Source organism: Cucurbita moschata, unplaced genomic scaffold (assembly GCF_002738365.1).
Source record: "Cucurbita moschata cultivar Rifu unplaced genomic scaffold, Cmos_1.0 Cmo_Scf00023, whole genome shotgun sequence".
NCBI lineage: Eukaryota > Viridiplantae > Streptophyta > Magnoliopsida > Cucurbitales > Cucurbitaceae > Cucurbita > Cucurbita moschata.
The window spans coordinates 2,314,012-2,340,048 of NW_019268539.1; the positions used below are offsets into that span (position 1 = coordinate 2,314,012).

The 26,037-nt window shown below is 36.1% G+C and overlaps 5 protein-coding genes across 9 annotated transcripts in view; 1 reads left to right on the plus strand and 4 right to left on the minus strand.

The window, feature by feature from the left end:
- LOC111460228 (histidine-containing phosphotransfer protein 1-like) overlaps positions 1 to 1,391 on the minus strand; it is a 2,592-nt gene extending 1,201 nt beyond the window's left edge. Inside the window, exons 1-4 of one of the 3 annotated variants that reach the window (XM_023103385.1) lie at positions 1,056 to 1,391; positions 892 to 958; positions 368 to 498; positions 199 to 267 (exon numbers count right to left, since the gene is read on the minus strand). In XM_023103385.1, the coding sequence (XP_022959153.1) occupies positions 199 to 267; positions 368 to 498; positions 892 to 951 (260 nt within the window). In that variant the 5' untranslated portion in view covers positions 952 to 958; positions 1,056 to 1,391. Of the gene's footprint in view, positions 1 to 198; positions 268 to 367; positions 499 to 891; positions 959 to 1,044 lie in introns of all 3 variants that reach the window. The other 2 variants (XM_023103383.1, XM_023103382.1) reach the window with 2 other exon arrangements.
- The window catches only part of LOC111460229, a 12,520-nt gene extending 4,050 nt beyond the window's left edge, over positions 1 to 8,470 (plus strand). Inside the window, exon 3 of the mRNA XM_023103386.1 lies at positions 8,234 to 8,470. Within this exon, the coding sequence (XP_022959154.1) occupies positions 8,234 to 8,242 (9 nt within the window). The 3' untranslated portion in view covers positions 8,243 to 8,470. The remainder of the gene's footprint in view (positions 1 to 8,233) is intronic.
- On the minus strand, positions 8,092 to 11,791 carry LOC111460227 (probable prolyl 4-hydroxylase 4). Of its 2 annotated transcripts, XM_023103381.1 has the most exons (8): positions 11,591 to 11,791; positions 11,302 to 11,359; positions 11,114 to 11,218; positions 10,486 to 10,543; positions 9,720 to 9,895; positions 9,303 to 9,372; positions 8,881 to 9,205; positions 8,092 to 8,729 (listed from the first exon to the last, which is right to left on the minus strand). In XM_023103381.1, the coding sequence occupies exons 1-7, from the start codon at positions 11,728 to 11,730 to the stop codon at positions 8,910 to 8,912; spliced, it is 903 nt and encodes a 300-aa protein (XP_022959149.1). In that variant the 5' UTR covers positions 11,731 to 11,791; the 3' UTR covers positions 8,092 to 8,729; positions 8,881 to 8,909. The 2 variants fall into 2 exon arrangements, with proteins under 2 accessions (XP_022959149.1, XP_022959148.1); XM_023103380.1 differs by having other exon boundaries at positions 8,660 to 9,205; positions 11,591 to 11,790.
- A 1,055-nt stretch (positions 11,792 to 12,846) lies between these two features.
- Positions 12,847 to 17,671, minus strand: LOC111460324 (receptor-like cytosolic serine/threonine-protein kinase RBK2). Its single transcript, XM_023103544.1, has 10 exons — positions 17,413 to 17,671; positions 16,905 to 17,030; positions 15,988 to 16,109; positions 15,513 to 15,908; positions 15,137 to 15,388; positions 14,909 to 15,063; positions 14,002 to 14,081; positions 13,788 to 13,923; positions 13,554 to 13,703; positions 12,847 to 13,110 (listed from the first exon to the last, which is right to left on the minus strand). Exons 1-10 carry the CDS (start codon positions 17,448 to 17,450, stop codon positions 12,928 to 12,930), a joined length of 1,638 nt encoding a protein of 545 aa, XP_022959312.1. The 5' UTR covers positions 17,451 to 17,671; the 3' UTR covers positions 12,847 to 12,927.
- Positions 17,672 to 19,862: 2,191 nt separating this feature from the next.
- LOC111460062 (uncharacterized protein At4g15545-like) lies at positions 19,863 to 24,751 on the minus strand. Of its 2 annotated transcripts, none has more exons than XM_023103145.1 (9): positions 24,424 to 24,751; positions 24,256 to 24,324; positions 23,836 to 23,889; positions 23,247 to 23,316; positions 22,951 to 23,043; positions 22,280 to 22,528; positions 20,693 to 20,735; positions 20,211 to 20,289; positions 19,863 to 20,090 (listed from the first exon to the last, which is right to left on the minus strand). In XM_023103145.1, exons 1-9 carry the CDS (start codon positions 24,715 to 24,717, stop codon positions 19,998 to 20,000), a joined length of 1,044 nt encoding a protein of 347 aa, XP_022958913.1. In that variant the 5' UTR covers positions 24,718 to 24,751; the 3' UTR covers positions 19,863 to 19,997. The 2 variants fall into 2 exon arrangements, with proteins under 2 accessions (XP_022958913.1, XP_022958912.1); XM_023103144.1 differs by having other exon boundaries at positions 22,951 to 23,046.
- Between the last annotated feature and the right edge of the window lie 1,286 nt (positions 24,752 to 26,037).

Genomic DNA, 26,037 nt, shown 5'->3' on the forward strand with positions numbered 1-26,037 from the left:
GGGGGGGGGGGGGGGGGGGGGGGAACTGGCTGTTTGGAAGCTATTATGAAAAATAGCCTTCCTCTTTTTAGGCAAATTCTTACAAAATAAATCCATAAGACTATTTTTCAAAATAGCTCCCAAGCCCAAAGGCTCTTTAGCACAAGGATAAGAGGAAAAGCAGGTACTAAAGAGGCTTCCTTTAAGTGTTATGCCTACCTAGAACTGCTTCCTTTAAGCTGATGAACATGGCCATCAATCTTTTGAAAGTCCACGTCAGGTTGAGCTCTGAAAAGGAAAGGGAAAGAAAAAAAAAACCCATAAAAATTCCGGGAAAACTCATTCCAAACAAAGAAACTCATAGATTATAAGCCTCGAGAAGCCTCACAATGCTGCAGTGAGATCATTGAGTAGCCTCTCGGAATCCTCGAAGAAAAGAGACACCACTTCAGCAATGAAATCTGGGTTGCCCTCATCTTGCAGTTTTTGCAGCTCTATAAACTGACTGTCCAAGAAATCCTAGCCCTCCCCAACAAAGACAAAACACCAGAAAACCAAATTCAAGAATCGCTTTGAGACTACAAAACAAGAAATGTATAAGAAATGGACACAGCTAACTTCCTCTTGGTTGAGTTATACTCATAGGAAACTCTTTTGTAACTACTACCTTTCCACGATGGTTAACAAACTCGAACGCTTTCTCATAGCTGTTCTTCGGGTGGTGGTTCTCTCTACCCCGACCCTTAGGCCATCATCTTTTCTTTCGATTGATATCATATCGTTTCTTATCTAAAAAACGAGACGAAAAAACAAGAAATCCTACTCTCCCCAACATAGAAAAAAACACCAAAAAACCAAACAACAAAAGCAAAACCCATCTCTGATTTGCTCTTTGTTTTTGTTCATTCATACCTCCAAGAATAGCGACTTAGTGTACTCGACCCATTGTCTCTGCATCAACCCCACCTCCATGCTTGCACTACACGCAAGAAGTAAAAAAAGAAACTCAGTTATTAAAACTGCAACCCAACAAAGCACCTACCTTAAATTGCACAGATCCTTTACAATAATTGCACCAGACAAAGGGTTGGAGTGCCCGAAAACCTTCAAAATTATTGGTGAGAGATGGTTCTTAATGATCGTAGTAATAGCAGCAATTCAAAGCTTTTCCCTTATTTTTAGGTGTTCAATTTGCTCTCTCTTGGCCTTTGTGTCATTTATTCATTTATGAACCTCAACTCTGAAAGGAGCCCTTTACCATTTGATCTCCTTTTTAGTGTTTGCTTTACCTGTGCTATACATCGTTTTCGCTGTACTGATTTATAATATTCCCTTTTGCTAGTCTTTCTTTTTCTCCCGAGAAACTATTGATTGTCGTTTATTGCTGAAGTTAAGCTTGATGATGATGTATAAGAAAAGATTTCAGAGTTCTCTTTCAATGAATTTGGATAGCGAGCGTCTTAATGGAACTTTTAGTAAGGCAAAGTTGGTCGTGCGCCACATCTATTGGTCCTTCAACTTTTTCCATATTCTATTTTGGTCCCCTTGGTCCTTCAACTTTTAACCATTTCTTTTTTCAATCTAATCCTTTTACCTCTCAAATTTAGTATCAACTCTATGGGTCTGTTTGTTTCTTCTCATAAGACATTTAATATTCTCATTTTTACAGAATTTCACTTTTTAAAACTCATAATATTGTTATCTATGGAGCTTAAAAACTCAATTTTACAGGTGAGATTTTTATATCGAGATGATGAATGGTAAAAATAGAAACTAATTAATTTGGAGTGGAGGAACTGAAACCTCAGACTTATGATCTATGCTTGAATTAGTTTTTATATATTATAATAATATAGCTTTCTCGGAATGAAATTGATAATTTAAGGTGAAGTTATTGTGAAGCTAGAAGGAATCTGGGTTGAAATCGTGCAGCTGTTGTTTGATTTGTTTGAGTGGGGTTTGATTAAGCAAAGAAGGGACAGAAAGTTGGACCAAAATGATGCCATTGAAAACCCCTTTTTGCTTTGTGAGGTATTATAACCAAACAAGAAAAAAGAATGGTGCCTTGGCGTTTTGGTCGGCTGCCATTTGTTTCTTTGAGATCCTCATCTTTTTTTTCCCATCCCCAAATTATATATATATATATATATATATATATATATATATATCTTTGGGATAATGAGAACGAGATGACTCATCAGACTCCTTACTCCCCTCCTCTCTTCTTTCTTATTACTTTTTCTCTCTTTATTTATTTTTATTTTAAAAAAAGAAAAAGAAAAAGAATTCACGTCATGATGGGTTGGAACCATATTCTCATCGTTAATAGTAAGAAGGAAAATATTCTATTTGGCTTCAAAAGGGACAAAACTACGGTGTGGTTTTGGATTGGATTTTGTGAATGTTTGCTGAATCCACCACACCTCAATGGGGGTGAGAGTTCTCTTATTTATAATTATTTTCAGAATACAGAAATATGGTAAATTACAAATATTATGGAAATAGTAATAAAAGGAAAGAATAATAAATGAATGCAATATATTTGCCTTTAATAAGAGGGCAAATATGGTAACCCGTAATGTAAGGCAAATATCTAGATATTTGCCTTATAGTGACGGTCAACTATCCTTAACACCCCCCCGCAAGCTGAGCGTCGGATTTGAACGAACGTAAAGCTTGGATCTGAAAAATTCAAAGAGAGGTCGAGAAATACTCTTTGTGAAGATGTCAGCAACTTGGAGATGAGAGGGTACATATTGTGTGCGAAGTTTGCCAGCGATAACAAGTTCTCGAAGGAAATGATAATCTAGTTCAACATGTTTGGCCCGCTTGTGAGAAACGGGATTAGAGCTCAAAAAAATAGCACTTTTGTTGTCACATAAGAGTAAGGGCTGCTTTGAAATAGGGACCTTGAGGTCATGCAAAAGATGCGTAACCCAAAGAAGTTCAGCAGCGGTTGTGGCAAGAGCACGATACTCAGATTCACAGCTGGAGCGTGAGACAGTAGGTTGCTTTTTGGCACTCCAAGAAACCAGATTGTTACCAAGATAAATAGAATAGCCGGATGTAGAACGACGAGTATCGGGACAACCAGCCCAGTCAGCATCCGAATAAGCGACTAGCGTACTAGGAACATTGGATGGACGAAAGGTAAGACCAAAGTGGAGTGTTCCTTTGACATAGCGAAGAATACGTTTGACAGCAAGAAAGTGATCTGCAGTAGGGGCATGCAAGAATTGACTGACAGAATTGACAGCATAGGCAATATCTGGACGCGTAATAGTCAAGTACTGAAGGGCGCCAACAAGAGATCTGTAGAGAGTAGGATCAGAGAAAGGAGAACCATCAGCAGTCAAGTGTTGAGAAACAACCATAGGAGTGTGAACTGGTTTGCTATCGAGCAACTGAGCACGAGTAAGAATATCTCGAGCATATTTTAACTGACTAATAAAGAGACCATCAGGAGTGGGTGAAGCTTCAAGACCAAGAAAGTAACTGAGAGAACCCAAATCTTTGGTAGCAAACTCAGAATGAAGCTTGCGAGTAAAGCTGTCAATAAGAGATGAGTTGTTGCCGGTAACAATAATGTCATCAACATAAAGAAGCAAATAGATAATGTTAGATTGCTGATGAAAGACAAAAAGGGACGTGTCAGCGCGACTGCAAGAAAACCCAAGTGTGAGAAGAAATGAGCTAAAACGCTGAAACCAAGCACGAGGAGCTTGCTTTAAACCATAGAGGGCTTTCTTTAATAGACAAACATGAGTGGGAAATCGAGGATCAATATACCCAGGAGGTTGTTCCATATGAACACGTTCAATAAGAGTTCCATTGAGAAAAGCATTCTTGACATCAAGTTGTCGAAGAGGCCATTTATTTGTGACTGCAATAGAAAGCACAACACGGACAGTGGTAGCTTTGACAACCGGACTGAAAGTGTCAGTGTAGTCAAGACCAGGAACCTGAGTATAACCTTTGGCAACAAGACGAGCCTTGAAACGCTCGACAGATCCATCAGGCAAATATTTAATACGAAACACCCATTTAGAGCCCACGATGTTGGTGTTAGCAGGGCGAGGAACCAAAGTCCAAGTATCATTTTGTTGTAATGCTTGAATTTCTTCATCCATGGCAGCCACCCAAGCAGGATTCTTAGCCGCAGATTTGAATCCTTTTGGCTCAGTGGATGCAAGAAGAGCAGAAAGAAGTCCAGATGAGCCCAAAATACCAAGATTTGCTGGATGACGAGTCTTGAATATACCAGCTTTGGCTCGTGTGATCATAGGATGAGTGCCCAAAGAAGAGAAATCAACAGGAGGTTCAATAGAGGTCGAATTAGAAGTCGAAGGTGGCAAAGTGGAACCTGCAAGAGAAGTATCAACCTGCACAGACTCATCTACAAGGTCAGAACAAATATCACACGGGGATGAACTGGATCGAGGAGTTTGCGGTGATGAAGTGGTAGGGGGGGATGAATCAATATGATGAAAATGTGGTTCTAAGAAATTTGAAATAGGAATAGAGGAAAGAGGTTGGGTCTGGGAGCTAGGGATAGCAGGAAAGTGGGTTTCATCAAATTGAGCATGACAGGTGATATATAGCTTAGTGGTGGCCGGATCAAGACAGCGAAACCCTTTATGAGCAGGACTATAACCCAAAAAAATACAAGGAATGCTGCGGGGAGAAAGCTTGTTAGGCATATAATCACGCAAATAAGGATAAACACGACAACCAAAGGGATGAAAATTGTCATAATGTGGAGTGTAGCCATAAAGGAGTTCAAAGGGTGACTTACCTCCAAGAAGTGGAGTAGGCAACCGGTTGATAATATAAGCTGCAGTGCTGAAGGCGTCAACCCAAAAACGAGAAGAAAGATGAGAGTGAAAGAGAAGGGCCAAGCCAGTCTCAGTCACATGACGATGTTTTCTCTCAGCACGACCATTTTGAGCAGGTGTATATGGACAAGAGAGTTGATGGTGGATGCCAGAATTACGTAAATGAGTTTTGAAACAAGTATTAGTAAATTCGGTACCACCATCACTTTGAAATACCTTGATACGAGAAGAATATTGATTTTCCACAAATTTTTGAAATTGAAGAAAAATATCAAAAAAATCAGATTTAAATTTTAAAGGGTAAAACCAAGTGAATCGAGAATAATCATCAATAAAAATAACATAATAAAGGAAACCCGAATTTGATTTGACGGGAGAAGGACCCCAAAGATCACAATGAATAAGATCTAACACATGAGACGACCTACGTTCATTGCGGGAATAAGGCAATCGATGACTTTTTGCAAGCTGACAGGTATTACATAATGATGGAGAAGGCAATAAAGACGTAAGAGAAAGATGACCTTTTCTATTTAAAAAAGAAATAACAGAATGATTCACATGACCTAGACGAGCATGCCATAAATCATATGAAGCACGTAAAGATTTGTTTCTAAGGGCTGAAATAAAAGCAGAGTTGCCGCGCTCCAGCACATATAGCCCTCCATCTCTTTTACCGGTTGCCACCACCCTTCCTGTTTGACGATTCTGGATAGTAATAAGATTATTAGTAAATGTAACGGAGAGAGGAAAATCAGACGTTAATTTACTTATGGAAAGAAGATTTTTAGTGAGGTGAGGGACAACCAAGACATCTAACAAGTGAATATTTGGAACAGGTGAAAGAGTACCGGTGTGGGTAATGGGTAGGGAAGCACCGTTTCCTACAATCACAGAGTCCTTACCCGTGTAATTTTTAGACTGATCCAAAATAGATGGGTCGGCAGTCATATGGGCCGAAGCTCCAGTGTCCAGAAACCAATCAGCAGTATCGGGTCCAGCAATAGAACATGACGTGTTAAAGGCTTCAGCAAGGTGAGCATGAGAAGAATCAGGTCGAACATACCGTTGGTTGCAGCGGTCAGCATAATGGCCCTCTTTGCGGCATATTTGGCAGTGAGGTGGTCGACGACCTTGACTTGAGTGGGTTCGTCCTCGATTAGAAGAGTTATTTTTGTGAGAATAAGAACGACCTCGCTGGTTGGTAAAGGAAGCAGGGTGGCTTCCATGGGTGCGACCACGATTAGTGACTGTGAATGCTGTAGGAGTGGAGTTAGAGGACTCAAGGGAGAGCTGAAACAACTCAAAACTTTCAGCTTTAGAGACTAAATCTGCAAAACAGGGGATAGAGGTAAGAGCCATCTGAGCAGTAGAAAAAGCTGAAAATTCGGTGCCGAGTCCACGAAGGAACCAGTGCACTTTATCAATGTCCTCGACCGGTCTGCCAATGGCATGAAGTTGGTCACAAATTTTTTTTGAAGGCACGGGCATACTCAGCAACAGGTTTGGTGCCACGTTTCATCAACTGCAAGTCATCCTTGAGTCTCAGTTCACGAGCTTTCGACTGATGGCTGAACGTAGTTTCCAACGCAAGCCAAACATCACGTGCAGTAGGGAGACCAACGACAACAGCCATGGCTTCCTCAGTGAGAGAGGAGAGCAGGAGACAGAGAAGTCGTTGATCGGCTGCTCTCCATGCCAAATATTTGGGGTTGAGTGTTGAAGAGGTTTCTGGTTCAAAGCGAGGTGGTGGAACCCTGGTTCCATCGACATAGCCCAGCATGTCTTGACTCTCAAGAAGAGGGAGAAGTTGGCTTTTCCAAAGAAGATAATTGGAGGAAGAAAGTTTGATGGTGATCATATGGATTAGAGTATTGAAAGGAAGAAGATGATAAGAAGATTCGGAAGCCATAGAGAAGAAAGGATCAGGGTTGTTAAACCGAAAGGGCTCTGATACCATGTGAATGTTTGCTGAATCCACCACACCTCAATGGGGGTGAGAGTTCTCTTATTTATAATTATTTTCAGAATACAGAAATATGGTAAATTACAAATATTATGGAAATAGTAATAAAAGGAAAGAATAATAAATGAATGCAATATATTTGCCTTTAATAAGAGGGCAAATATGGTAACCCGTAATGTAAGGCAAATATCTAGATATTTGCCTTATAGTGACGGTCAACTATCCTTAACAGATTTGACCCATCTTAAAATGCCCCCCCTTCTTTTACTACCTTCTTTTGTTCATACAATAAACAGCCCTATGTTTGTCGTATGTGAAATAAACAAATGGATGTTTATTATTTATATTTGTCTATGTAGTCAGTAATAACTCATCAATGATAACTAAAAGTTAAATGTTTGAATCTCGCCCGACATTGAAGCTTTCTATATTCAAAAAATAAAATTATTTCTCCAGAAATTTAAAAACAAGTTTTTACATTTTATACTGTTATAAGTCATTGCCATATGTCTATCCTTAGCTACTGTAGTACTTGAAGTTTTTTTTTTCTTTTCTTTTCTTGAGGCATCTTTAAGTTAAAAGTCATAGTTCTAATGGTTCTAATATCTAAGGCAATGAACTAAATACCTACTACAGCTAAAGAACGAGAGTTGTTGAAACTAGTACATTAGAAGATCAATTGACCAAAATAACTATGAGTAGCTATGATATTATAAGTTTCTTGTTCTTGATTAAATCTGTAACTTTCATTAGCATATTCATTTTTTTTTTGTGGTTTTCCTGATCAAACCAGAAGTTATCAAGGAACCATGCACTACATTGAATAGGGAGTCGCCGAAATACCAGCTACTCCTAACATGTGGAATGGGTGCATAAGATGTTGATCTTAACCTGGAATATAATCATTAAGTTGAAAGTACCTGAGATTCCCCTAGAGGCATACCGTCAAAAAAGATTCTTTGACCAATTGAGTTCAATCTAAAAGATAAATAATTTGTTTGACTAATAGTTTTCAACTACTTTTAGCTTGGGTTAGTCGTGATGGATCATAGTCAATGTTTGATGCTACATATCATTTTTCTTGTCCAAGAAGGCTCCCATCTTTTAGAATAGGAAGGAAGAAAAACAGTTAACATTAGAGGGGATTGAGTTACTGGGTGGGTGATGGGAGGAAGAATCTCCATGGCCACTTTAGAGGTGCGCTAGTTGAGTGAGTGAGCATCTTGTTCATTATCTTAGACATTGCTTTATTGATATGTCCCAACATTCGTAATGGAGTGCTTTCTTTTTACCTATCCACTACTAAGTAGCTTACGGAATCTTTCTTTCGTTCTTTCTAATAAATTACCAAAAACCGCGAGTTTTTGCTCGATCTCACTCCTACATATTAAATGGATAATTTTTTGTCAATACCTATTTTTACCTCTTTTCTTCCTTTGTCCTTTGGTTTCAGATGGATTGAAAAGTCCTGCTGGGTTCCTGGAGTTCGCTGAATTCATCACATCAGAACTATTTACAATGAGCCAAATATAATGCTGAAGGATGAGAAGAACAATGGCTGAACCAACAACCACCACCTATCAAGTTAGGCTTTTTTTTGGGGGGAATAATGTGCAACTTTTCTAATATAATATATAGGTTAAAAATTGTACTTTCAATCAAACTTAGTTTTTATTGAAAAAAAAAACAATACGAGAATAGGGGTGACCAATAAGGTTACCTTTCGTTGGTGAAAAATTAAACTAGTTCGATTAAGAAAAACGTAACGGAGGTTTCTTAATAGGAGTTAAGGTGATCAATATATGATCACACAAATAAAACAAGTAATTTTCGACAAAAAGAAATATATTTTTCAATCATATTAAGAAAAAAAGAGAAGTAGAGTTATAATTACCCGACGGCTACTGCTTCATTCATCCGTGCTTCAGAGTTCAAAAGGCATAAGATAGCTACACAATCAATTCATGAGTGACGAAACTTCATCAAGTAATTACGTCTATGTATTTATTTTTAGAAGAAACAATACCTTAAAATAAGCCAATAATAATTTTAAAATAAGTCAATTACTATCCTTCCAAAGGCAAGAATCAAGAATTTTACCGCCAAAAGGTATCCAAATTTGGAGTGTATCAACAGATCCTGCAACTCCGCCTACAGTAGCCTGGAAGCTCCGGAGATCCGACCATATACTCAGGGTTTTTGGTGCACTCCCCTAAGGCAGCCCATCTCTCACAGCTTTCGTTTAGATCCGAACAGTCCCCAATGTTTCCCAAGTTTTTGCTGAAAGAGTCAACGTGAATCCACTTTGTTGCTGACCATTTTTCTCCTTCAAGAACAGGGCAGCCTCCATGGAGACTATTGGTGTCTGGGATTGCATTTGGTTCGAGACTAAAGAAAAGAAGGGCATCGCCTTTCTTTGGTTTCACTACATCCGTTCGTTCCAAGTGAGAATATAAAGTCACAAATAAAAGCACATTAATTTCAGCAAAAGCTCTATAGTTTGTTTGTTTGGGCCCTCGTACCTGCAATTCCTTGCCTTGCACACTCTGAGAGATCCTCGTCTGTTTCAGAAGCCCTCCGGCGGGGAGATTTCTGCTCATATAAGATTATATAACAAGGTTAAACAGATCTGCTATCGATTTTAGTCATTTATGAACCAAATTCATTTACAAATTTAATATCAAAATTGGGTTAAAAATTGTGTTAAGAATGAGAAGTTCTGATATCATGTTAAAAATGAGAAACATAAGTGGAATCGATTATTGTTAACATAGTATTAGAGCTTCTCATTCTTAACATGAGATCAAAGAATCCTTATCATTTTTAGCATAATTCACTTATTTGTGAGGAAGAGTTTCAGTAATCCTTGAGCTTCATGTCTAATCCAATTGACCAATAATTTGGTTAAATTAGTTTGTGAATCAACACTTGGAACTAACCTCAGCCAAGGGAAAAACTGTTTCACCGCCTTTGGTCACATTAGAGAGATACATAAGGACTGTAGCTAAACGATGTCCTCCCCGGGCAATATTAACCTTGTCAACAAAGTAATCATAATGTGATTCATACTTCTGGCCATGCTCATATCTCAATACCTGAATGTCCTCTCCATTCTCTGAAAAATGGGAAATACCCGCTACATTTGCAGTAACAAAATAATAATAATAATAATAGAGTGACTAACTCGTAGAATTTGAGTTGGATTATCAACTTATCTAGGTTGAGTTGGGTTCAAAAAAAAAAGAAAAAATTATAGGTTAAATTAGTTCATGAGTTCCTCTAAAATAAGTTTAGATTAAATCGAACAAATTCGAATTTTTATTTCATTATTATTTTTTTTTATTTTATTAAGAACTCTTAAATGAAATTTTAATTTTTTAGAAGGGCGCTTTTAAAAAATTGAGTTATAAATCTTAATTCAATATTTGAAAATAAATAAATAAAATGTTTTACATATTAATATTTTACTTTTATTAAAAACAAAAATTTGAACAACCCGAACCACTCAATCCAAATAATTTATGGTAGACTAACACAACTTATGAACACCCCCTTAGACTAACACTAGTACTCCACATAACCAAATCAATGGAAACAGCATGAATGTTACTAATGGTTATGAAAATCAACTGTAGTAATTCAAATGCATATGACGTAACAAATCAATGGCAAAATCTGTGATTTGACAATGAACAAATCGTATACCTTTTGGAAGAAAAGTCCATGCAGCAATTTTGTCCTCGATGCCAGAAACAATAGGATCCTGAATATCAAATAAAAATGTAAATAAAGAAGATACTTCAACTATACTTAATAGAACCAAATGAAATAGTTATTGGTATACTATACACATCAAGCCTAAGATACATGAGGGAGGGATGAACACGAAGTACAATGTATATTAGATTTATTAAAACATAACCACTCAGAACTCTTCAATCTAGTCCTGATTTAACAAGATAGGAGAGAAGGTTTCAAGTTATTATTTCTGAAAAATTGTTTGCTCTATAATTTTGTATGAACAATTAACATAGTGGACGTCGTAACTCAAACTAAGATCCTAAACTTACACACAAGACGCAATGTTGATTAGTGCAGCCACGCAATCAGGAACATTCAAATTGTAATGTGATTGTTTAACCTCTTTGAGAATGCAATATATTTCAGTTTCTTACCAGCAAAGTTTCTTCCATTAGTTTAATTCATAAATAGATTCAGCGACCACTAGTAGCAGAAGTTTTTTTCCGATCAAAAACAAAAATCGAAAGAGAAATTAGAGAAAACATCGAGAAAAACAAACTGGAAGATTATTTGTATGGAGATCGAACCTAACCTTGCTCTTAGAAATGAACATTCCTGAGCTCGTTCGAACAGTACTGAGCTTGCTATCTCCTGAATCATTATCAGCAACTTCAGATCTCTTTAGCTCGGATCTCGCCTATCGGAGAAGAAAAACGAGCCTTCAACAACAGAGATCGACATGACTTCTATAAAGATGAATATCACTAAAGCTTAACTTACTATAGAAACCAGATGGTCGCATTCTAGGTCCGTGAGAAATCCTTCATATACAAAAGCTCTGCAACATCAGCAAAACGCCTAATAAAAAATTTGCGAAGCATAAATTACAATCCAAAACTGAATTAAGGCTATTGCAGTAGCGAACCGTCACTGAACTTAACCTAGACGACAAGAAGTTAAAATCTAAAACAATTTCGAGCTCCATAACTTTCTCAGCAAACAAACACGATAGAACGGAAAAGAAATAAAAAAGAAGATACGTGCGTTTGAAAATGATAGCGTTAAGAACCTCGGTTTCCATGAAATCTGCTTCACTTTACTAGGATCTACGGTGGAGGTAGCCGAACCAGCATACGAACAACTTGATTCCCGAACAACCGATGAGATCAAAATCAAGAAGAGAAATAACAGATTGCGAAATTTGGACATAGTCTCGATCGGATTAAATTAGAGAGAGAGAGAGAGAGAGAGAGAGAGTGATCGGAGAAAATTTATTCGAAGTCTGCAAATCCAGAGTTTTAAAGGGGCGGCTTCCTCTCGAGTCTCGACAGAAAAACATTGATGCCAACTACACGTGCGAGATTGCCACGTCAGAATAAGAAACCAGTCTATTTCTTTTCTTTATTTTTCTCCTTCGAATATAATATCTAAACGAGTTTAGGCTAATATTTTATTGATGAGAAATTCTTTGGTACGTTTTAAGGAATTTATCTCATGAGTTTTAGATGTGAGATCCCACATCTATGAGAGAAACAACGAAGCATTCCTTGTAATGGTATAGAAACTTTTCCATCACATATGCGTTTTAAAAACAGTGAGATTGACAATGATAGATAATGAGGAAACGAAGTATTACTTGTAGGGTGTAGAAACTTTTCCATCACATATGCGTTTTAAAAACAGTGAGATTGACAATGATAGATAATGAGGAAACGAAGTATTACTTGTAGGGTGTAGAAACTCCTCCCTCACATATGTGTTTTAAAAACAGTGAAATTGACGGCGATAGGTAACGGGTCAAAGCAAACAATATCTACTAGGAATAGGTTTACAGTGTGCAAGCGAGGACATTGGAAACATACCATATCTACTAGTAGTGGGCTTAGACAATTACAAATGGTATTAGAGCCAGACATCATTCCAAGGGAGTGGATTGTGAACGAACTAAGGTCACATTCCAATGAAAGAAATTTCTCCTCGATGACTCAAAAGAATATATTGAATAATGGATGGTCCATGACAATTTATTCAAATGAGATACAACCATATGTCAAAACGAGCATAGTTGAACTTGCATTAAAACGAGCATAGTTGAACTTGCATTAAGTACATACCAACCATACATAAAATTTGATAATTGAAATGAAGAAAATACCAACATCTCTAAACTCAAACCATGCAAACAGAAAATTTCAAATATAATAACAAGTAACAACATTTGGACTATCACTGGTATTCTCAAATGAATTCAACATTTACAACAAAAAGAAAATAACTTCAAATCACAAAATTAAAACATCGAGATCATATATTATGATGAGTATCACTGCATAAATATCGTATAAAAATTATTTCGTGGGAGAATTTTTAAAAAAAAAACAAAGTATTTGTGAGGTGATAATAAACCTAAACATCAATATCACAAGCTCCTAAAACAATCTCTAAATGTCGATCCATATCACTTAAATACTTGGTAGAATTATACTCTTCTGCATCTAAAAGTTCCTCGGAGTATGTCCTCTGAAATATAGATTTCTGTCGTCGTAAAAGTTCCAAAGCAGCTCCATTTCCTTTCAGGATCTCAACAATCTATATATATATATATATATATATATATGAATATAAGATACCAAATCTAATTTAAGAAATGTGAAGTCGATAATAACAAAGTTGTGAGGAATCAAATATAGATTTTTAAAAATAAAATCGTTATGTACCGAGACTTCATTTTTTCTAAAAAATTTATCAATGCTGAACGAAAAACATGATAGAACATCATTTCAATGTTTAGAAATGAATGACAATCTTCTACCAAGGTGTAGAGATAACCTCGAGGTATGAGAGGATCAATGCTTCAATCTTTTTTTTTTTTCTTTTTCTTTTAGTTCAACATGTGGTGCGGACTTTCACACTTCTAAACTTTTTAGTCAAAGGTATGTATCTTAATCAATTGAGCTAACTCTTTTCTACCTTACTGGAGATAATTTTAATCTTTGACTCGTACTCATGATTATCTAAGTAAAAGTGGTTACCTCGCACATCTCTGGCCGTTGAATTGAAGATTGATTTATGCACATTGAAGCTACCGATGTCATAAGCTTCATTTGTTCGGTGTCAAATACGTCGAGAAGACATGGATCAACAAGATCCTTGAGATTATCTTTAGGAAGTAGAGGTTTAGCCTGCAAATAGTTTTTAACAGACAAGTGTTATACACAAAATTGTTCTCAAGATCAGCAAAATTGAGATTGCAGTTGGGGACATACCCACATCACAAGGCTTTGCTGTGAGCTATTCAATGCTTGCCGTCCGGTAATGAGTTCCAATAAAAGTACTCCATAAGCATAGACATCGGTTTTTTCATCAACAATGCCATGCATAAAGAACTCAGGGGGAAGGTACCTATAATCATCAGAGGAGGATCAGGGTTGGAGTAGTAGGATTTTAAAAATTCTTCACAAGAATTTTCGATCGACGAACCCGAATGTGCCTTCGAACTTCGACACGGTATGGTGAGTCCATTGATCTGGTAGCCACTTAGCAAGCCCAAAGTCGGATATCTAAAAGATGTTGAAACGGTTAGGAATCATGACTCTCTACACTAGTACGATATTGTTCACTTTGAACATAAGATCTCATAGTTTTGCTTTGGACTTCTCGAGAAGGCCTCATATCATGGAGAGGTATTCTCTCCACACTAGTATGATATTGTCCACTTTGAGCATAAGATCTCATGGTTTTGCTTTAAGCTTCCCGAAAGGCCTCATACCAATGGAGATGTATTCCTTACTTATAAACCCATGATCATTCCTTAAATTAGCCAACGTGGGACTCCCTCCCAATAATCCTTAACCATCCTTCGAACAAAGTACACTATAGAGCGCTCTCGAACAGCCTCCATTTAATCGAGGTTCGACTCCTTCTCTGGAGTCCTCGAACAAAGTACACCATTTGTTTGAAACTTGAGTCACTTTTGACTACACATTCGAGGCTCATAACTTCTTTGTTCCACATTTAAGAATTCTATTGACATAGCTAAGTTAAGGGCATGACACCTCTGATACCAAGTTAGAAATCACGACTCTCTCCAATAGTATAATATTGTCCACTTTGAGCATAAACTCTCGTGGCTTTGCTTTGAGTTTCTAAAAAAGGTCTCATACCAATGGAGATGTTCCTTATGATCCTTTACTAAATTAGTCAACATGGGACTCCCTCCCAACCCATCCTAAATAGAAACTGCATTTTTAGGTTGGATATCCTAAGGATTTTTATTTGATGTTATCAATGTCAATGCGCAAACTTTACAATATGTTTGCATTGAGTTCAACTTTCCTGCATATCTCCAGCTACAACACTTGGATAACTGTCAGAGCATAAAGCATACCTGAGGCTCAAAATCTTCTCTAAGCAATATATTAGAGGCCTTAATGTCTCTGTGGATTATTCTTCTTTGGCAGCCTTCATGAAGATACAGGAGGCCTTCAGCAATTCCTAGAGCAATCTTATACCTGGTTGACCAATCCAGTCTCTCCTTTGGCCCTAGATTATACCGGTGGATTTAGCAATAAATTAAACGGTTAGAAATGCAAAAGATTGACAATAAATAACAAACCATAAAGTATGGATGCCAGGCTTCCAAGGGGTGATAAATGAAGTATAAGGTGCATTCCCCCTTCAACGCCGTACCCAATTACGCTCGCAACATTAGGATGATCAACATGAACGATAATTCCAAGCTCAGACAAGAAATCTGCAGTCATCTCTTCTTGGGTGCCTCTATTAAGCCGCTTGATCGCGACAAGTTGCCCATCTTCCAGCTGCCCTTTGTAAACTTCAGAATAACCACCCTCACCAATCAAGTTTTCTTTTGAAAAAAGAAACAAGGTGTTTTATCAGCATACAAATTAGATATTCTATTACCATAAAGAAAGGAACGGCATTATCAAAGTTTCACATCAACAAGGCTAATTCAGTGTCGAGCAATAGACCTGGGTTGAAGTTATTGCTAGCAGCTTCAAGCTCTGAAAGTGTGAAATTCTTCCAAGAAGATTTGAAGTAGCAAAACTCGGACTGTATAGAGGAGTCCCTCACTGGTGATACTGCCGGAAGCATATCCTCTCTAATTCTTTTGCTCTTTCTTTTGGCGATTTTTGGAACAGCTAGAGGAGGAAAGGTCTGAAATCGCATTTGAGGTCCTTTCTTCAGCAAGCGAAAGAAACCTTTCCAATGGCTTGGATTTCTGGAGTCCGGATTAACTACCCAATCGGAAGTGCTGTCCCGGGAAGTAGTTGTTTCAGAATCTAAGCTTCTCAAGCAGTCCTCGAGCACCCCTCTAGGAGATGATTCGTCTTTGGCTTCATCTTCCAATTCTAATAATCTCAACTCTACCAACACATAGAATCATAACATTATTAGTACATGATGGATGATGAAGTACTTGCAGGAGCTTAGAGATTTATATACCATGAGAAGCAAAAGAGTCGGAGAATCCACGCTGTCTTCTGCTCCCTAATTTGGGAGTCCCCACAGCTTGATCTGTCTGATCTTTTGATTGATCTTGACAAGCAATATCGCCTGAATCATTGCTGTTCAACAAATTCCCACGTCAACAACTAATTGACAGCACAAACAGCATAAAAGCTCCAAGGCAAAATCTCTAATAACTAAATATAGAACACTTGATGACATGGGAAATTTGAATAAATGGCCACTAGAGACTTGCAGAAAGTATAAATCAGGTCAAGAAGAAGCAACCAGACAAAATAAACCCAACTTGAGCATAGCTCTATAGCTCTATAATTAAGCCATCAGTAAACTTCATTATTGGCCGAACCTTTCCTTTATGTCAAAGTTTCCAATCCCCATCCCACAACTATAACATTAAACACTAAAAGGAAAAAAAATGAAAAAAAAATTCAAACATATACTAGGGACGTGCAAAACCAAACCAAAACCAGCCCGTTCTATTCATTTGTTTGTTTTCCGAATTCTTTAGGTCCAAACGGGATTAAACCCTTTGTTAATGGTTTGTGTTAGGAATCACAAATCTCCGCAATGATATAATATTGTCCACTTTGAACATAAACTCTTGTGGTTTTCTTTTGATTTTCCCAAAAGATCTAATATCAATAGAGATGCATTTCTTACGTATAAACCTATGATCAACCCTTTAATTAGTCAATTTGGGACCCTCTCCCAACAATCCTCGACAATTTGGTTTGCACAATCAATTTTCTTTCGAGTCCAAACTAGACCGACAAAGGCCTAAAAAAATAGCTTCGTAAACTCGTCGTGCCAAGAGAAGGAACTGCCATAAATTGAGAAACCGAAGGAAAATATGCAAATAAATGTGTTGAAATCAAAGTAGCGAGGGAAACAACCTTCCGGTTTGAAGCACAGTCGGATTGCATTCAACCATATTCGCAGAGTCTTGCTGATCCAATTTCTTTGCGGTTGAAACTTGCAACAACATCTTCAATCGCTGCAACGTTCGCTCGGGCGTCTTACTACATCAAAAAACAACAATTCGTCAAGCTCAAGCACCATCAGTCGACTGAATCCTACTTCTAAACTTAATTAATTATTGCGCTACTATTGAAATCTGCAGATAACAATCATATCACCTCCAATCTTTTTTTGAAAAAAACGCAAACAGATACTTAACAATCCATCACGAAATCAAAAAAATCCGCACATTACAATCAGCTCATAATCAAATAATCTCATACATTTTCGTATCTTACTACTTCGGCAAACAGAAACCTAATAATAGCCATTGCACAATCAAAACTCCGCAAGTAACAATCAGCAAGCATACAGAATCAAACAATCTCACATATTTTCACATTACAAAATCTGAAAAAAGAAAACAAATAGAAGAAAAAAGACCTGAAAGAAGAAGCTGAAGATGCTTGATCATTTTCCATGAAGTTTATGGTAGTGGATGAAAGAGAAGAAATCGGAATGCTATTTTGAGCCTCCAAGAGGAAGAAACAGAGTCACAGGGAGAGGGAGAGAAGAGTAGTGGTCGGCATGAATTCAAATCGCGATCTTCAACATTGTTACTATTTTGGATTGATCAACGAAATTTGATGCTCAAAAATCGGATTTGAGTTTGCAAATTCCCTCAAAGTTGAAGAACGGCTACCAGAGGAGGGGAAGAACTATACATAAAATGGCGTCACTGGGAATCGAAAATATGTTAGAAAGGGTTTTGAATGCAAAGCACGTCGAGGAATTGTAATTTTCCCGGGAAAATCGGTCCTTGTCTTTTGAAATTTCGACGCGTTAAAAGATTATAATTTACTCTTATATTATTTAAATTTCGTTATTATATTTTTAATAAATCTTTAAAATAATCTTTAATTTTTCATACAAAAATTAATATTTTATTAGCATTCTGTCCATGAATTTATTATATATAATAAGTTCGAAAATTTTAAAAATTCAATTTAAAATTTTTTATTTTATGTTTAATATATTTATCTAAATACCATTAAATTTGTTATTTAATATCTTTTAAAAAAATAATTACTATATTTAACTTCTTAGTCATACTAATAAGCTATACGTGGAGTGTCACAATTGCATTCTTATGCTGCGATCCCGCACTTATTCTAAACCAACGAACGAGTTGAAATTCACACTTTGTGGACAATATCGATGTATGCTCGAACCACGAATCATGTTTAAAAGAAAGTGTTTAGAAAACGTGAGCTAAGAAATACGTTAATTTTTTTTTAAAGATAGTAATGTTATAAGCTAAAAAGTAGACGACAACAACAATTTTGATAGCATATAACTCGGGTAGGAAGAATTGACAACTAGTTCCATCTCCCTAGAGTATATTTTAGGTCATTTTAGCATGATTTTGGTGACGGATCATACACCCAGTATTCACACAACAATAATAGTACAGATCTATCTAACATGAAAGCAAGTAAAAAAAGTTTGAAACGAGCATGCAGCCACAGACAACATATCTTGAACAAGCATGATCTGGACATTCGACATGTGACTACACAAGCAACACGCCTTTAATTTATGCGAACATTTTTTTGCTTGAAATTTATAAAAATTCTCTCATATTTATGCATGAGAAAATGTGTATTAATGTATATGAAGCTTATCGATTTTGAATTTTTTTTTAATACATTTTAGATCAAAGATATGATTTTTTATTGATAATATAATATTTTAATTAGTGAATTTATGTTTGAATTACATGTATAATTGGTAATTCTACTCTCAAATATTATTGTTTTTATAGTCTACAAACTTTGTATGAATAATCATTTTAGTTATTATTAAAAAAGTTATTGTAAATCATTTACCAAAAATTTAAAAAATAAATAAAAAGTTGTTGCTTTATTTAAATTTCAGAAATATTTAAAAAAATATTTTTTTCATCACGAAAAAAGAAATAAAAAGAAATAAAATAAAATAAAATAGCCATTATTGTTTTTTTAGACTTGTAAAAACATCAATTATACAGGATTCAAAGCCTTTCTTAAAGATGTGAAAAAGGGTAACGTAGAGGGAGGAATTTGCTTCCTTTAAAAGATTGGATCTCAACAACAGGATCCATCAATCTGGCCTCTCTGGCCAAATCTCAATTATATGGGAAACATTAATAATAATAATAATAATAATAATAATAATAATAATGAATTAATAAATAAATATAAACTTTCCATTTCCTAAGTAATAAGCTTCTAATATCAGAATTCTGAAAAGAAATATGGTTATCCTTTTCCCAATCATCAAGCTACTTCTCCAGTTCTTTTTGAAGTATTGACCTACGCATAATAAGGCAAAGAGGAATGAACTGTGCTCCTATTTTACAACTCGAGACAAGAACCGAGTCGATAATAGGCACGTAAATTTAAACTTATAAAATCTACTTTTGATGCAGATAATAAACTCTACACATGTTCCAATAAATCAAGATTTCTTATTTGTAATAGCCTAAGCTCACCGCTAGTACATATTGTCCGCTTTAGTCCGTTATGCTTCGTCGTTAGCCTCACGGTTTTAAAACACATCTACTAGAGAGAGGTTTCCACACCCTTATAAAGAATGTTTTGCTCCCTCTCCGACTGACGTGGAATCTTATAATCGACTCCCCTTGGAGGCCCATTGTTTTCATTGATTCACCGCTCGGTGTCTGGCTCTAATACTATTTACAACAGCCATAACTCAACGCTAGCAGATATTGTCCGTAAGCCCATTATGTACTATCATCAACTTCACGATTTTTAGACCTATAATAACTCGTTCATTTGCACAAACCATCTCAGGGAAATTTCACTGGATTATTCTCACGAAGGTCTCTAGAATAATGCTAGAAGTTGGTAAATTTATTTCATTGAAGTCGAAATGAATATATGTAATAGATACAGAGCTGAAATAGATGCTGAGAGGTGCGAATACCAGTGCTTATGAACGCTACATATGTTATATATAAGGGATTTTCAGTGAAGATTACGTGTAATCAAACCTTCAAATATAGTGAACAGGTCCTTGTTATCCGGCCCAAATATCTCATCAGCCTTTCTAAGGGTCTCCTGCAATATCAAAAGATGTTTCATATATGTTTAACCGTGCCCGTGCCCGTGCCCGTGCCCGTGTGCGTGTGCGTGTGCGTGTGCGTGTGCGTGTGCGTGTGGAGAGATAGAGGACGGTACCTCTTTCGTTTGCTTATGGGCATTCAACTCTTTGACACTGGTTAAGAATGAACTGAACTGCTCATACGACAACCGGCTCCTACAGAAGACGGGCAAATTAGAAACATTTATATTGAACAAATGCAGTATTCGCAGGCACGTACGAAATGCAGTATTCCTCATATTCGATATGTTTAGAAGTGATTTTAAAATGATTTAAAATCAATTAAAATGTATGAAAATTACATTTAAAAGTGTAAAATTAAATATTAAATTGAATTTGAATAGCAAAAGACATGTTTGAGAATGATTCGAACGTGACAAAGTATCATTCCTGAACATGCCTTGCCTTAATATTGTTTAAATGTAGCGTTTCGAGTTAGCTTCACTAAAGTGCATCCGTTATAATAAATAAACTTCATGATAGACAACTACCATCCTAATGATCTACTAGGTTCGATATTGTTTGATGTTCGAACTCCTATGCTAGAACCAGTTCTTACCTCACTTGGCGGAAGAATTCTTTCCCATCAACTCGAGTTCGTCCTGAAAAATGATTTATAAACATAAACGAGATTAAAACATTCAGTAAACAATAATCATTTACGTTCTTCGACTAGTGTTGGTGGATACACAATCATAGAAGGTATGATGCTTGGCTCACTTTTAGTAATTAAAAGTGTTGAAGATAAGCTACCATGCTTAGAGATGGATAGATGATGAAATATGATCTGGTCAGAAATGAGACTAAAACAGAACTACAATAATACTTTCACCACCTGCACAGAAAACAATACGAGGGAAAGAGCTCCAACTACATAAGATAGTGTCTATAGTAGAGTTGCAAAAGATCTTTGAAATCGAAGCTCATAGAGAAACATGAAACCTAACACGGTATAAAATGTCGCTAGGATCCCTCTCCACGCCACACACACTATTATTTCTCTCTCTCCAAAGATCTCAAAACAATGCGATAGCCCAACGTGTTATCTACTTAAAAGAACTCTCCCCATAGTGTACCCCTCCTTGAATTATTCAGTCATGCAATACTTATTGAATACAAAGAACAAAATGCATGTCGACCCGTCGTAGTTCTCAATCATTTCGTACACACCCCAGCAAGCCATAAGAAATAATCCTTTTCAAAAGGCAGATGGAGGAGGAACTCCTCGATCATATCCCTAATGTCCCTCCGACTGACAAGCAAGCTCTCACATTTCCTATGTGTTTTAACAAAGAATACACAAAACAGGCCAACTAACAAGGGATAACCCTTGAGAGCCGATCCAAAGTGTTCACTCGACCATGTAAGACTTGACAGGTAAAGAACTTAATCTTCTTAGGAATCTTAATCCTCTAAGAGCGTCAAAGACAGACTCACTAATGGGAGAAGGGTCCAAAAAACCAGAGAAATAAAGATTTACAAGAGAACCTCATAAGGATTGGGACTCCAAACGCTAACATCCCTTCTCCCAAGTCTAAAATTATACTCCCCAATCAAAGACAAGAGAGAGACAATCTACGCCACTTCCCTTAGGTAACGAGCGACAGAAACCAATAGAGTAATAAATCGAACTCCCCGACCAGATTAGAAAATCAGTAACCAAACAATTTTTAAGGGAAGACTAGAGACGAGAAAACATTGAGCAGAGGGGTCTATAATCCCCACCCACAGATCTTCCCAACATAAATGAATTAATTAGCATAATATATATAATCCTATAGGATAGCTGAAATGAAATTTCAGCACACAACACTATTTTCAGCAGAGGAAAGCCATGTTTTTTTTGTTATATTTAATACTTTATAAAGATAGTATAGTTTCAAGAATCTTAACAGAAATAAGGTGTTTTACTGAATGAAACGTGATAATTTTATGCATAACTTGTTTGGTAAGAAACTATTTATCAAATTTGTCTATCTAAAAAACGATTTCCATTTTTAGAAGTGCACTACAACCAACCAGAGTTCTTTTTTTCCAAATTCGCATTTGGCACATACACCCACCCATTCCTAAAGATCTCTTATAATGTGCAAGCAATATAATTCTAAAGTACCGCCCTGCAAGGAGGAGAGTTTTAGGAACAAACCAGTATGAGTTCCTGCTTGAGGGCTTGAGCTGTGATTGCCGACGGGTGAATACATAGAGGTCCTATCGAACACACCCCTTGAGACAGAGAATGACATCGCATGACGCTTTGGGGAAACAGGATTAGACCTTCTCGTAGGAGACACAGATGCAGAAGTAATGGGAGGAGAACCGGGAGGTGATAGCCGAGGTGTGCTAGTCTGTGATGCTAACAGAAGTCTGTTTGATATACGAGGCCTTGAAGTGGTCACTGCAACAGAGGGATAAAGAAAAATGAAAAACAACGTAATCTGGGCTGAAAGATACAAATCTGTCTTAAATTTTGTGTTGGCTAGAAACAAAGATTAAAATACCCATGAATCATCTTTTACTCCTTTAACAAATGTCCATAAAACAAAAAAAAAATGTATCATCTATAAATCTCAATATGAAAATTTACATTGATAACAAGATCTATAACTTAGTTTAAATAATTTTTATAAATTTTTTATTTGTTTATAGAAATATTCATCGATATCAATATATCCATTGATATAGCCATAAGAACACCAATATCAATATCAAGATCGATATTCTAGTTCTAGAAATGATTAAAACTAAACTCGTTCCATAAGTATTTGTGATTATATATATGAGAAATTTGCTACAGTTATCAGTTCGTGTATTACTTACCATCTCCCTCATGCTCTTCTTTTACCGAATTCACTGTTTCAGAAGTGTTGCTCTGGATTGATGAGTTTTTAGATAGCGGCAATGTCAGATTATCTTCTAAAACAGATAAATGTTGAAGTCAGAACCAAGTGGATCAAGGGAAATTGGAAAAGTCCGTAGAAAAGTAATCAAATTGGTTATCACAAAGAACCATTTACGTGCTTTACAACAACAAGTAGGCCATGAAAATTCAATCTATGAACAAGTTCAATGATATTGTGCAAACACAGTAAATGATTTCAAGTAACTTGTATTACCTCCAACGAGCGGAGTAGAGGGCAAACTTTGCTGACTCTCTATTTTGACAGCAGCCTCTGAACCTCCAGTCTATAGTAGCCCAAACAGGGTTGGAATCAGAATCAAGAAGTTGATGGATTTAGAACAAAGTGCCAACAATTCTGCATCATCACAGCACTTGTTCGGGATAAAAAATACTATTTTCGTCCATATCATTAAATATTTGGTTCATTTTGGTCCTTGTATGTATAGTTTTCACCCATTTTGGTCTTGAAATTTGAAAATGCTCATTTTGGTTCCTTTAGTTCATCTTTAATAATTTCAGCATAATACTATACCCAATAATTTTTTAAAAAACGAAGTTATGACTACATAAGGATTTCCATCCCCTGCAAAATTTGTGTTACTGATTACCATAGTCAGTTTATATAACTACACGAACCAAGATAGACATTTTTAAAGTAAAGAGACTAAGATGAACAAAATTGAAAAGTATACAAACAAAACTTTACATTAAAGTTTTTATTTATTTACTTTTGTGGCTAGACAAAACATTCTCGAATCACTTGGCCAATATTGATAAATTGGTATTGGATATAGACAACTTACATTGTTCTCTTCCTCGTGTAGGGACTGCATAAGCGTCTTTCTAAAGACCTCCAACTGCAAGCAATTCATGAGCCAATCTTCTTATTTCAGAGATAAACTAACGAATTTTAAAGATATTAATGGCGGTAGCCCCTGTACTACTTGTTAACTTCGAAACGTTCCACCATTTCCTTCCATATAAAAATTAACTTGTGGATTTTACATTGCGAAGTGATTTCAACTACTTCAAGTTGCTTAAAAAAAATTCGGAACGTCCATTTATCATGATTCAAAGCACTATTTTTCGAAATGTACAATTCATACTTCGCATTATAATCTGACTCCATTGTAACTCCTAAATAACTCGGAATGATAATGCAAACTTGGAGTTGCAAAAATTTCAAAATATATGAACATAAGGATTGAAAACTACGATTATACCTTCGAGACATCTCGAGTAAGCTTCTTCACGGTGTTCGAAAGCGACGCGTTCTCTTGCAACAACGCCTCCTGCAAATTGCAACGAGCACAAATGCACAATCCAAATCAAACAAATTACAAACAGCAACCAAAAGCAAAAAATAAAAAAACAAAACGAATCGGCTGGACCTTTTCCGGATCGGCGCGGGCGAGAATTTCGGATTTCTCGAATAAAGCGGCATCGAGGGATTCGATCTGCGATTGCAGCTCTGCAATGAGAGCATCCTTCTCGGAAAGCTGAGCATGGAGAGCGGAGGATTCGGATTCGAGAACAGAAACACGCGTCGAGAGAGCAATGGAGGTGATTCTCCGAGCCACATCGAGCAGCTCGAATGGATCCGACGGTAAAACTTCCAGTACTTCCTCGGGAAGTCCAAAATTGGCAACACCGGATTCCTCCTCCCTCGTTTCTCTCTCTTCCATTTTCTCTCTCCTTTTTTTCTTTTTTTTCTTTTTTTTTCTTTTTTCATTTTGTTTTTCTTATCATAATTCATAAACCTTTGTTTTTTTTTTTTTTACATTTTTAAGATAATTAATTTTATTCATTACATTTGAAATAACTGAATTTCATTCATATAGTTTTAATAAATAATTTAGTATGTGAAGTTAATTTATATTTAAATTAAAGAAATAATAATAATTTTTATTTAGAGTAAAAAATAATATTTCAAAAAAAAAAATTAAGAGAGACTCATAAATCCTAAATTTATATTTTTTTAAAGTAAATATTCAATAATTTTAAAATAGTACTAACATTAATTTTATAGGAACTAAAATAGAATAATTATCAAAAGTGCAACCAAAATTTTTTTTTTTTTTTTTTTTTTTTTTTTGTGCCATAAAATACTTATCTCGTTGAATTTACGTATTTAAAGAAAATATGTGGTTTTGGAAAATTAAAAATAAAAAAATAAAAATTGGTGAATGGATAAGGCATTCAAAAAAGACAAACTCCTTCCCGTGGTCGTCCTGAGTTTTCATTGTCTATCACACATCCACGTATTCCTAGGATTGGTCTGTGGGACCCATTATGAATGAGGCCCATTTTGGGTTAAATGGGCCTGACCTACTTTATTTCTGGGCTTTCTATATGGATATTAGAGGCAAGCCCATTTAGGTTGTAACCGGTAGTAGTCTAGATCGTGTCTCGATCTCGATATATAAGAAACTAATTATAATTTTTTTAACCCACACTCAATGGTTATTAGGGGTGTAGAAAAAAATTCAACAATCCAACAACTTGAACCGAACCGATCCAAAAATAGAGAGTTGGGTTGGGTTGAGTTACCGATCCAACCAACCCTTAATGGTTATTTTAATAAATACCATATTGTAGCCGCTTATTCGATAAATTTTTTTGTGTACTGTGAGAGATTCAGACATTTACACGTGCCTTAGTTTTTTACTATCAAATAAATGTGTGGACAAAGGATCAGACATTCGAACTTATGAAGGTAATAAATATTTTATCCACTAAATCATGTTAAGACATTCATATGGAAACTATCAGTAATGATGACTTTTAAAATAAAAAATATTTAAATTTGAAGAAAATGATTGATTTAAAATTTAGGGTTTAGCCGATTCACATAGGTTAAGTTTGATATTTTTATATCAATATCTAAGTTTGCTTGGGTGAAAATATTGACACGTATGTAGATAATGGATTGAAGAGGTGGGACCCAAATTTTGAGGCTTAAGATGGTGCCTTTTTGTGTGGCTGAGATCTAATCAATCTGAACC